The 12,642-nt window shown below is 42.7% G+C and overlaps 1 protein-coding gene across 2 annotated transcripts in view; it reads left to right on the plus strand.

Annotated features, from left to right (window-relative positions):
- The first annotated feature begins 433 nt into the window (after positions 1–433).
- LOC126390840 (phospholipid phosphatase-related protein type 5-like) overlaps positions 434–12,642 on the plus strand; it is a 65,877-nt gene continuing 53,668 nt past the window's right edge. The window contains exons 1-2 of one of the 2 annotated variants that reach the window (XM_050045320.1): positions 434–888; positions 5,788–5,898. In XM_050045320.1, coding sequence (XP_049901277.1) covers positions 5,788–5,898 — 111 coding nt within the window. In that variant the 5' untranslated portion in view covers positions 434–888. The remainder of the gene's footprint in view (positions 889–5,787; positions 5,899–12,642) is intronic. The other variant, XM_050045318.1, reaches the window with a different exon arrangement.

Here is a 12,642-nt window from a genome sequence, read left to right on the forward strand (position 1 = left end):
CCTGCTTTGACTTTCCATGGTCCTATAATTACACACACTCACACACAGAAATAACAACAGAAACACACACCTGTGCACTTACACACTCTCACAGAGCTCATGGTGTCTGCCAGTATCAAAGTGGTTTCCTGGGGTACTAAAGTGCACAGTGTCTCCCATTTTAGCCACTGTGTTGCCTCAGAATCTGACACACATAGAGTCCCTCCTTCTCTCTCTCCCTGACTCCCTCCCTCCCTCTCTCCTCCTCTTTCTCTCTCTCCATCTCTCTGTCTCTCATACACATGCTGGCTCTTTTCTGCGCTGTCTCCTCTCCAGCTGTCTTATTCTCTTATTCCCTCTTCCCACTCTCTGTTTTCTCCTCCTCCTATTTGCTTCTCTTTCTCTTTCTCTCACACACAAGCATACAGATGCACACATACTCTCTCCCTCCTTCTCACCCTCCTTCTCTTCTCTCCTCATATCCACTGGCAACTGCGCTGAGAAGCCTCCCTCACCAAGCCTGTGGATCCCTTCACTTGACTAATTAGCCTTGAAGTGCTGTTGAAGATCATCATATTTAGCTTAGCGACCTAGCGGCACAGAGTGCAGACAGATATAGACTCAGCTGGCTGGAGGCTGGCTGCCTGGCAGTGGGCAAGCTCTCTATCTCTCTCTTTATTCTCACTCAGTGCCGAGGGCTTCTCGGCGGCAGAGCAGCGGAAGTGAGGGGTGGTTTTGCTTTGAAAGAGACGAAAAGGGGGGAAAAGAGAAAGAAGCTGAGCCGAGACCACAACGCAGCCACAGATTGGGAGTCCGCTGCAGGAGCAAATCCTCCTAGAGACGGAGGCTCGGAGGAGGCAGCGGTCACTGTGCAGCAGCAGCACTGTTACCAACACACAGAGATTTAAGGTGAGAGTTTTTCAAGCTCGCTTCTGCCCAGCTCCTCTAGTTCTTTTTTTTGAAAATGGGTTGTGAGTATGCATTTATGTGTATGTGTGTGTGTGTGTGTGTGTGTGTGTGAGTGAGAATGTAATTGTGCATCTCTACGACCCATATTGTGAACCTGAGGTGCAGCACGGGAGGGATTCAGTGCAGGATGTTCTCTCTCTCTCCGTCTCTCTCTCTCTCTCTCAGTCTCTCACAAACACACACACACACGCACACATTCACACAGGCATCAGCTGTGCAGCACCACTTGTTGGACTGACATCCAAGTTGACATGTAATGAATACTGTGATGATGGTCACTTGTGCGTGTGTGAATGAGCCGGTGCATACAGGTGTGTAAATATCAGCCCCTGTTAGTGTGTGTAAGTGCCTGTGTGTGTGTAAGCGCCTGTGTGTGTGTGTGTGTGTGTGTGTGTGTGTGTGTGTGTGTGTGTCTCAGCGAGATAGTGAGTGGGTCTTTTGTTGCCGTGGTGCCAGTTCGAGGCTTAAGGATGCACATCATAGTGAACAATATGGGCAGCAACACAAGAGACAATCAGTCATGCCAACCTTATGCCTGACTGCTTCTCTCTGCTTTGGAAGACGGGTCCATAAAGGGAGACCCAAATACTGTATTTACAGCAGACAACCTGCTGTGTGTGTGTGTGTGTGTGTGTGTGTGTGTGTGTGTGTATTTGCAATCCCTTTATCTTCCACCACAACTTGTACAACATGTTCTTTCTTTTCTCAGTATCAATGAGTGCCGTCTCACCAATCAAAGCACTTCGTGCTGTAGCTGAGGCTCGACTATAGTACTACTTATATTGGAATAGTGGGATAATAGTGGGATAGTGTTTCCCATGAGGCAGACAGCCAATAGTGGAGAAAATAAGTATATGAACCACAGCATGAATAATTAACACACTCAAACACAGTGTGTGTAGTCTGTACTGCTCTCTCTCTGTCTGTTTGTGTGTACATGTCACTCAGCTAAATGTCGCATGATGCATCGACAGGAATACTGTTTTTTTTTTTTTTTTGACTCTTCCAAATGCACGTTGTTGCAAGATTTTTGAAGGACACTTTCAGACATTTCGACCATTTGCTGTCATAAACTCATAAACAAGTCTCATGTGAAGCTATAAATAGAGGGCGGTGATGATAAATCTATGACGTGGAACAGAAACTGCCAAGAGGGACTTTACTGACAGATAATTGAAGTTCAAGTTTGTGGACACTGTGACAGCACCTGGGGTGATTTTGCAGAAATGATGATGATCTAATTCCCCTAAAATCCTGCATGTTTAAATTGAAGGAACCACTATTCAGTGGCTCTGTAATACAGACAGGTGCGTTGCTTGTGCTTTAAAATTTGTATTTTTTATAATATATAATTCTTTGAATGTCAGGATTTTCATTGTTTTTTTAGAAGCCCATTAATCATCAATTACTTGTTTGTTAAAATGTCCTGTTAGACTAAACTGTTCAAGATGAGAGTGGGTCTAAGTGAATTTAGGTTACTGGGAGTATTACATCTTTAATGCTTTAGTTATTAATGCATATACTCTAATGCTCCTTAAAACCAGTCGCAGCAATATTTAATATCTTTCCCTGTTCTCCTTACGTGCACCTATGCAATCAGTCTCGTCATCAGGAATGATGGTGAAGATGGTGTATGATCTGTTTTTGTGTAAACAGCAATCAGTTGTGTTTTAGTTCTTTAAAAAAGTGCTTTAAAGAATTAGATTCACTATTTTACTACATCACTGATGAAGACATGGATGCATTCCAACCTTGTGCAGTGGCCTCCTCCCCTCTCACCAAAAACGACCATTGATTGGAGGAAAGGGCTGACAAGGCAGCAGAGATTTGCCCTCGGCAATAAAGGCAGCGAGATAATTGTTGTCAAGGAGATGAGGGAGTGGGCTCGATATCTGAGAGGAGAACCAATTGGTGTTTGAATGAATAAAATGATATCGAAGAATGCTGAGAGCAGTTGCTTTATGATTGATGAAATCAGGATTTCAAAGCTCTTAGAAAAACTGCATTTGCTGTTTGATTCAAGGAGGATATGCTTGGATGCCCTTTGAGGCGGCCCTCAACTTAAAACAAAGCAGAGGCTGACATTATTCACATTGAGTGCAGTCATTTGCATGTCAAGAACCCTTGAGCATCTCATAAGATGGCCTTCCTGCACTAAGTTTCCCCAACATCTCTTCCCCTGTCTTCTCCTATTCTCACTTTGGGGACTGAAGCTGTTTTTCCTCAACTTCTACCAGTTATCCCCCGCTTGCTGTTATTTCCCATTGCTGAGTCTGCTGGCTTTCGCCCCCACCCTCTTCACTTCTGAAGAGTCTCCAAACGTCTGCATCATGACTTTGTCTCTCTCTTATCTCTTTCTGTCAGGCTTTTGTTTTTGATCATCGCTCCTCTGTTTCCACTCTACTTCTCCTCCTTTCAACCTCATTTCCCCCCACCCAATTCTTTTGATTGCCTACCTACATAGGTGGGTGTATGTACGTGTGTGTGTGTGTGTGTGTGTGTGTGTGTGTGTGTGTGTGTGTGTGTGTGTGTGTGTGCACCTATATGTGTGCATATTTGATGCCTTGTGCACAATTTATCTTTGTGGGCATTTCACACATGAGTGAGTGATTTTTGTGTCTGTCGTGAATGTGTGTATGTAGGTGTGCATATAAAAATGAATGTTTGTACAATGATGGCAGGTGATAAAACGATTCCTTTCTTGTGCTCAGGCATTATTATCTGTAAATTTGACAATGTGGAGTGTGCACCCTATTAGCAGTGCTGAAGGTTTGTGGTTTACTAACGGATGGATGACATATAATGAGCTCCAGGTGTAAATATTTCTCATTATGATTGAAGAGCTTAAGTAGTTGGACACATGGCGCTTCTCTTTACTATGACGATCCCACATGTGTGGTGCCACATCCATCATAATGTATTAGTTGATTATATTTCGCATTAAAGGTCCAGTATGTAGAAATTGAATAGAATATCTAAACAATGTTTTCTTTTGTGTATGATCACCTTAAAATAAGAATTGCCATGCTTTCCTTACCTTAGAATGAGCCAATTATATCTACACAGGGAGCGGGTCCTCGTCCACAGAGTCTGTCGTGTTGCACCACTATGTTTCTACAGTACCCCAGAATGGATAAACCAAACACTGGCTCTAGACAGGGCCATTTGTGCTTTCGCATTTTAAGCCCCTCCACAACAAGCAGTGTTGGAAAAACACAGATTTATTAACGTGAAACTGCTTTATTCAGTGGTTTTTCTGGTTTAAATCACTGGGTCCGTTTTGTTTTGGAGAAGAAAAGACCTCGGCAGATGATTTGGCTCTTGGTAAAAACCCTGTGACTGTCTGGATCTTAAGTTGTCAGAGAAAAAAAGGTGAGCACACATTAGCAAGGCTGGCAGCCCATCGACAACAAGCCAAACAGCGTTGGAGAAACACTGATTTTTATTTTTTTTAAAGATTATTTTTTTGGACTTTTTTGACTTTTGTTTTAATGGACAGTTAATTGTGTGAAGGGAGAGAGAGGGGGAGTGACACGCAGCAAAGGGCTGCAAGCCAGAATTGAACCCGGGCCGCTGCAGCGACGACGGAGCTACTGTATATGGGGCGCCTGCTCTAACCCCTAAGCCACCAACGCCCCTGAGAAACACTGATTTTTAATGTGAAACCATTTTATCCAATGTTTTTTTACCGGTTTTAATCATCGCGTCTGTTTGTGTTTTTCCCTGATAAAGACCTCAAAGCAATGAACAACAAATGAATTTTAACTGGGAGATCACACTTGGCACATGGGAGGTTGCAATCTGCAATTAAATCCTTTCCACTGTTCCTTTAATAATCTGAATCTGCAAAGTAGCATAGTAGTACCATAAATGTAGAAGAGTTAAAAAGAACATTTCTCCCTGAAATATAGTAGTACGTAGAGTAAAAGCATTAAGTAGCATAGCGTGGAAATACTACACGTACCTTACATTTCACCACTGCTTATTTGTGAAGTTAATTGTAGGTCTGAGATGGGCCTTGAATGTTGGCATTGGATGGAATCACATGCAGCCAACTGCTGCCCTGCATCACAGATAGGGTAGGAGCAGAACCTAAAACTGTTTCTGCCAAGATACGTCTTTGATGCTTTGGAGGGGTTTTCTTGGTTTTGTTTTGGGGGTTTTTTTCGCTCGTAGCATATTTTCAGACAAATGCTCAAAAAGATCAAAATGTATACTTTCAGGTGGAAAAGATATTGTTAAAAAAAATATTATTTTCCTCTTTGTTGCAACTCAACAGACTATGAAACCCTCACCCTATGGTTTACTCTAAGCCAGGCACTGAATATAGACTACTATTTACACTCTTGTATTGTCTGGAACTCAGGCGACTGTTCAGTGACTCACTGTTATCACAAAGTTATGACTACATCAAGGTGCCAGTCAGGTCTCTCTCCTCACCAGTAAGCCCAGCCAATTATTAACCACAGCCAAACTTAACAGTACAGGTTGACTAGGAATGAGTTTAAAGTTGTGGTATGCTGTATTATCCAAATAGCCTGAATTATAGGCCTCTCCTGTATTCCTTACTTAATGTCTCAGAACACTTGCAAAACATGATCAAAAATGGTCCACAACCGCATGAACTTTGATCCACATCTTTTTGGATATGCATATTTGTGTGTTCCAGGGATAATAATAGATTTTTATGTTGTCAAGTTCAACATTTGCAATTTTAGCTTTTGCCAAACATGAAGTAGTTTGTGTTCTTACTGCACAGCCTCTCCGCAGCCAGCATATCCTTTTAACACAAACAGAACAAAGTAAACTAAAGCTTTGCAATGACCTTTGACTCCACAGATGATCAACAGTCAGTTGTCAGCACAGAGGAGGGCAGTGAGGAGCCTTCCTGGAGACATCGGCCAGCAGAAGACCAGCACCTACATCGTGCCCTGCTTCCTCTTTGTGGAGGTGAGTGTTTGGACACATTTTGTTAAAGAGAGACTAGTGTGCAGCACCGTAGTCGCTTGTGGTCATCAGACTTTGAGCAGCTTTGAACCTGATCTGACCCAAACATTGAAAGTCATGTTGAAAGTAGTTTGTTCCTTGCTTTCGGTACTAAAGGCAGTATTTGTTGTATTTGACATGACTTAGCCGAAATCTTAGGCTTTCATGTGCTTATATTGTACAGTGGGCAAGATTATGCTGTGTAAATGCTGCTGGTTGTACATGACAGTAGGTAGAAATGAAGAGTTAGCTGTATACTCTGCAGGCGTCGGAGGATTTAGAAACCTCTGGGAACTTGGAGCTGATGGACACATGAAAGCCCATTTTACAGTCCTCTGCCTGTGAATGATCCTCTTCCTCCTCTCTTCCATTTCTTCCCACATCTCTTTCTTCCATCATTTCACATGTTTCTCATGGCAGATTAACAACAATGAGCACCAGTTGGGAAATTGCATGAATTAGCAGGCTCTGTTTTCAATTCACCGATTCCCAAAAGCAATGATTGATTTGATTAAATTGTCACAAATGGGTAATTACCCTCAGTCCATGAATCATTTAGAGATAACATTCAGTGGGATGGTGAAGGGGTTCTGTTCTCGCAACAAAAGCCCTCTCGAGTGACCTTTTTGCTCGATTCCGTTCCTCCGTTCCTCTACTCTTCCCACGACTCTTCTTCTCTCCCTGTAATCCCTAAATGACCTGATGGAGCGCTCATAGCCTCAGCTGCATTTCCTAATTAATTGGCCTAATTAAGAACGGAAACCCAATTAGCCCGTGCCGCAGCTAACACGCTCCAGGCCTGCAGGTCCTCTGAGCTACAGTGACGATAGCTGAATTAGCTGTTTTTTAGCATTAAAGTAAAGTCTTTAAATTTACCCTGAAAATGTGATGTTGCATTCTTTTATGGGTTAAAACATTAAAGTTGGAGGTTGGTAAAAGTCAAATGGTGCCACAGAAAGTTGACTAAATGAGTGAGAAGTTCAGGTTTTGGCAATATAGCCTACAGGCAAACAAGAGAGCTAAGGATAGATATGGACATCCCACCAGTCAAAACAAACTTAAAGGTCCTGTTTGTAACTTTCAGAAAATCCTTGTTATTAGTGACACCTCTCTCTGATTAACTGACCCATTAAGTAAACTGCAGTCACTTTGCCACTTGTACTCATTAGCTGTGAGCAAGCACCTGAGCTTTGGCTACGTAGAAACCAATTTGCAAATGGCAAATGCCAGCAGTGACTCGGGCAGTCGGGCAGGATGGTTCAGAATCAGACCCTTGGCACCCGGGCACTTAATCTTACTCAAGCTGAATTTGAGTTGCTAAAGGGAACAAAGTTAAGGTCCATCTCCGCCAGGTCACCACTGCAAAGTGTGTGTAACGGAAAGAGCATGTGTCGACTCTCTGTTGTGGTTGCTGCCAGTTGTTTGTTGATGTAAGCGGACACTTTTTTTTTTAAACTCAAGTTAGCAAATGTTGCACACTAGTGGCATGGAGCTGAAGAGAGGCAAGGCCCGTGGAATGCACACAACGTCACATCCTTTGGATCTTCCATGAAAAATTTTGCCCTGTCCTTTAAATAGAGGTTAGTCCACAGGCTGCCAATGGCAAGTCGGGGCAAGAACGACTAATACTGGTCAAAAAGTTACATAGAGAACCTTTAAGTAAACTTAGTTGTGAAAACTTGGTCTCATTCAAGGTTTATGTTTGGGTTTTTTTTTAGTTTCTTGTGTAAACTGTCTTTAGCAACCTGCATAATTTGTAAGTGCACCTGCAGTAACACCTCAACTGGATCTCCTGAAGGATTTTCTTCAACCCCATTCCTTGTCTCTTTTCTTTGTACTCATTCACTCATTCACAACATCCTCTTGAGATCACGCTGGAGCTATTTTTTTTTTCCATGTGCTCTTTGTGCCTCATCCAACACATGAATCCTACACTCTTTCCACATAATAGTACTCTTCAACACACACCTCTGTTACCGCTGCATCTCTTTATAGCACAAATATCCCACAGTCCCTGCAGGGTTGCACGCGGTCTTAAGCTTGCTTTTATTTTTCTTTCATTGTGCTTTGGTATTGGCTCATTCTCGGCATCCTCTTGAGGACTTGTTATAATGATTTTCCAGCTTTCTAATTTTTTCATAGTGCGTCTATAATATCTCTGGGCTTATATCTGTCAGTGGCGCTCCTCCCCTCCTCTAGTATTCTCTTTGACAGTCTCTTGAGTACTGCCCAGTCACTCTTTTTATACAGATCCTCCACATCACTCTTCTCCTGCACTTATTCCCTTGAGTAATTACAGCTTTTGCACCATGGATCTCTCCATTATTCCCCTTTACTTGTAAGCTTCATCTCCTCCTCCCACTCGAAAAGCCCGTCTATTATCGCAAAGACCTCCGTTCTCCTCAGTCTTCCTCTCCAGATTCATTTTCCCTCATGGGCCTCCATCATTTCTTCTTTTCTCCTCACGTTTCTGTCCACCCTTTCCTCTTAGGGCATACAGACCTTATCCTCATGCTCACCTCATATCACACATTGGTGGGTGACATGAACATCTACACTCCTGTGGAGGAGGTGTTATGTGCAGCTGATACCGTCTCTGCTCTTTGCAGTTTCTTTCCCATTCTGTCACCTATATCGCCTCTCTCTCCGGGGGCGCATCTATTGTTTTTATTTTGTTCAAACAGGGCCAGAGGCGAGGCGACGCAAATCCAGTTTGACTTTAATCACTATATATGCGCCTGAATGAATCTGTGTACATTGCAGTAGTTTAATAAAGGGCATTTTAAATTCAATTCATCCCTCTAATGTGTTCACACTGAAGCAGCTTGCTGTAGCATAGCTCCCCCCGGAGGGCACTCTCTCCTTTGTTGTTACATTAGCATCTCATTACCCATTTCTTTTCAATTCAAACGCCCAGTCTTATTCCTCTTCCTCTCTTGTGATCTTGTTGCTGATTTCCTCTCTCTTTCCCTCTTTTTCTCGCAATCTAAACTCTCTGTCTCTCACTGACTGGCTCGCTCTTACTTAATCAGTTTATCTTTGTGATGATGGCCTTTTTCCTCTCGCTCAGTCAAGTCCCGCTGTCAGTTCATCGCTCTTTTAATCTCCAGGCTTGTCTACCATGTCTAACTTTGATTACTGTATCTCTGTCTCCCTCTGTTTTCCACTTTCCATGTTTCCTCCTTCTACTGTCCTTCCTCTGTCTCTTCCAGTCATCATTTTTTTTCTTTCCCTAAATTGAAATGTGACAACTGGCCCTTATCAGTTTCCTATACAAACAGGGGACATTTCAAACGATTTCACATTTAGCTGCATAGGATAAAAACAACATAATGGAAAACAGATAAGTCATCCCCCCTCTCTCTGTATCTTTCACTCTTCTCTCTTGTTTTCACTCCACGCTGCTGCTGTCGCTGCTATCATACTGCGGAGCCACACAAGAGACTGGTCTGCAGCCTAACAGAAGCACTGCTTCAAAGGACCCTGTTTAAAAAGTCATTTTGATACAACTGATTCCTGACTTGCTTTTGACACTGGTGGATGGGAGGAGGGTTGTGAGTTGGTGTGATCTAGGCCAGACAGGCCGACTGTGAAAATCTGTTCTGAAGCTGACTTACAAAGTACTCAGTGACTACAAGTGGACTCCCTGAGTGGATCTCACTAAGCATACAACTTTGCAGCCAGTGGTAGTGTGGGATCAGCTGTAACAATAGTTAGATGAGATAATAATTACAGTGGATGTAGTGTTAATTCATGACACCAAACCTTTGCATTGTGTATCCTGGCTTTTTCCGGCTTTGCTGTTCAGCCTCGGCTGCCAGCTCAGAGTAGCTGAGCCTCCTCCTCCTCCTCATCCTCTCTCTCCGCTCCTTCCTCATGCCTCGTTGGCTGTGTCATCCTGTGGCACAGCGAGTTCTGTAAAGCAAACAGACTGCTGAGCATCGGACCACATAATGTTTCAGGTCTACGGCCCATGCTGTCTCTGATGATACTCTAAGGTCTCGGTTCACGTCTGCTTGCATCTCTCATTTCCCACCTTCCCTATAGATGCCCTAATTTGTGCCTACTCAGTAATTTCCGCCTAGTCAGTAATATTTCTGTAGTGCTTTTTTTTTTGCAAACATTCGGTGCATAGTTTTCTGTCTGAATTTATATAGTACTACTATTTGCAAAAGCATTAAAGTTTTACTCTAAGTGTGATTCTGCCCTAACTACTTTTTCTATCACCTAATACTTGATATTGAATGTATGTGCAAGACATTTGTTTGTTTTCTCCACAACTAAAGCATGATTAAACATTTTTTATACTTGTGTTTAGGCCGTTGGTTAAAGGGTAACTCTATTAAATTTACACATCAAAGTCTGTTTACAGGTGTCGGAGAGTACTACTGCATATGTAAAAAAGTTGTATAAAGCCTTTTGTGGCTTCAGAGGAAGCTACACAGAAAATGATTAATTACCTCAAAGTGATGTCACTGGTGTCAGCATCAGTTGGGGTTTAAGACTACAAATTCGAACATGAAAATAATTTGTGTGTGGAATTAGAAAGAAGTGGGTTTAACAGACCTCAGTAGCTGCCCTTAATTTGTGCTTGAGGCAACATGAGTTGCTGCTATAGCGAAACACATCCATATCTCCAACAGAGCTGTCACTGGTTGAGTTTTGACAAAGAAGTAGAATTTGTAGAATAGAAAAGACGGTATCTCTGGTTCTGCTGCATTCATTTTATTCCTCTTTTTACCTTTCCATGTTGAATCAGACCATATTACAGAAGTGTGTTAAATCAGAGAATTAGTCTTTACAGGGAATGTTCACCTCCAAATCAAAAATGCCTATTTTTCTCCTACCTGTAGTGCTGTTTATTAATCTAAAATGTTTTGGTGTGAGTTGCAGAGTGTTGGCGATATCGGCCGTAGTGATGTCTGCCTTCTCGCCAATGTATTGAAACTACGTGGCGCTCGGGTTGTGGTGCACAAAGCGCCAAAATAATATATGAACTCAACAGCAATGTCTCTTTTCAGGATTGTGACACAGTTACTCAAGGTAATCCACAGACCTTACTGTGAGAATTTTCATGTTGGAACTATTTTCTTTAACTACACCTGGCCAACCGTATCACTATGCAAAAGAAAGCATGCATCTACTGCTACCTCACCTAGCACCACTGAGTTAACTAACATTGCAGCTCAGCCATTAATGTTTAGATCTTGTCACAAGCACAACCTTCTTGTCCATGAGTAGATCACGCTTCCTCCTGGGCATTGATACTTTTGGAGGGTGTAGCTCAGCAGAAAGAAAAAAGTTCCTACGTGAAACTGCTCACAACAAGGTCTGTGGATTATCTTGAGTAACTGGGTCATGATTTCTGGAAAGAGACATTGCTGTTGAGTTTTTCAAATGTATTTTTCGGCGCATTGAGCACCACAAGCCGAGTGCCATCTAGTTCCATTATATATTTGACAGAAGGCAGACATTTTTACAGCTGAGATCTCCAACACTCAGCAACTCACTCTTAAACAATCTAGATTGTAGGGCTGGGCAATATGGCCTAAAAAAAAACTCTCAGATTTTTTCCACAACAAATCTGATTCACGATTCAATCCCCCCCCCCCCCCCTACTTAAAATCAATTTTCAGAAAAATATTTGCGGCCTGGTAGCACGTACNGCTGGGCGATATGGCCTAAAAAAAAATCTTTGATTTTTTCACAACAAATCCGATTCATGATTTAAATCGTGTTTTATCCCCCCCTACTTAAAATCAATTTTCAGAAAAATATTTGCGGCCTGGTAGCACGTACCTGGGGTCCAAAACTTTCAGCATGTGAATAAACCCTGGCTTTTCCACGGTAGCCTATATATGGGCACCATATCTCAATCTTGCAATATACATCACGACCACGTCCTTGATTGCTTTCCACCGGGCCCCTTTCTTATCATATGGCAGTGTTTCCCCTACCATTAAACTGGGGGGGCGCCCCCCCATATCACAACAGAAGTCATTTAAGGTTACCTTTCCTATAGAACAGGTCTATACCTTGTCCTTTTATTAAACAAACTAAATAGCCTTATGCTATTTATCTTATTTACACCACGGCATGTCATTTATGTCTCTACATGGTGCGCGTTTACAATCCTCCTCTGCTCTCTGTGTCGCGCATGGCGGAGTTCGGCCCCGATGCGCGCGCACACACACACACACACACACACACACACACACACACACACACACACACACAGACTAAGGTGAGCACACTAGAGCGTGGCTTGGGCCACATTTTCCCCATTCCGAGACAATTATAACGGAGCCTGGCCCGAACCTGTAGCATGGCACTGAACACACAGTCTATGGAGCGGAGCCCACTCTGAACCACGGGAGCCCAGCGGAGAGCGTCGGTGGCGGATGTCAAATCGACCTAAACTACAAATTCGAATTAATCGATAAAATCGATTTATCGCCCAGCCCTACTGGATTGATTAATAGCACTGCAGGTAAGAGGGAAAATATGTATTTTTGGTGTTGGTGTGAACTGTCCCTTTAAATATAAGGGAAAGACTGTGGTCTTGGTTAAATACTGATCATGTCTAACTTGACGCACAAGGCACTTTCACTTTATTAACATGTAACTCAAACGATTTTCCTTATTTTAGCAAAATCTTACCACGTGTTACTCAGGATGTGAATGTGATCTCCTGTGCTTTGTGTTTAA

The sequence above is a fragment of the Epinephelus moara genome, chromosome 5 (genome assembly GCF_006386435.1).
Source record: "Epinephelus moara isolate mb chromosome 5, YSFRI_EMoa_1.0, whole genome shotgun sequence".
NCBI lineage: Eukaryota > Metazoa > Chordata > Actinopteri > Perciformes > Serranidae > Epinephelus > Epinephelus moara.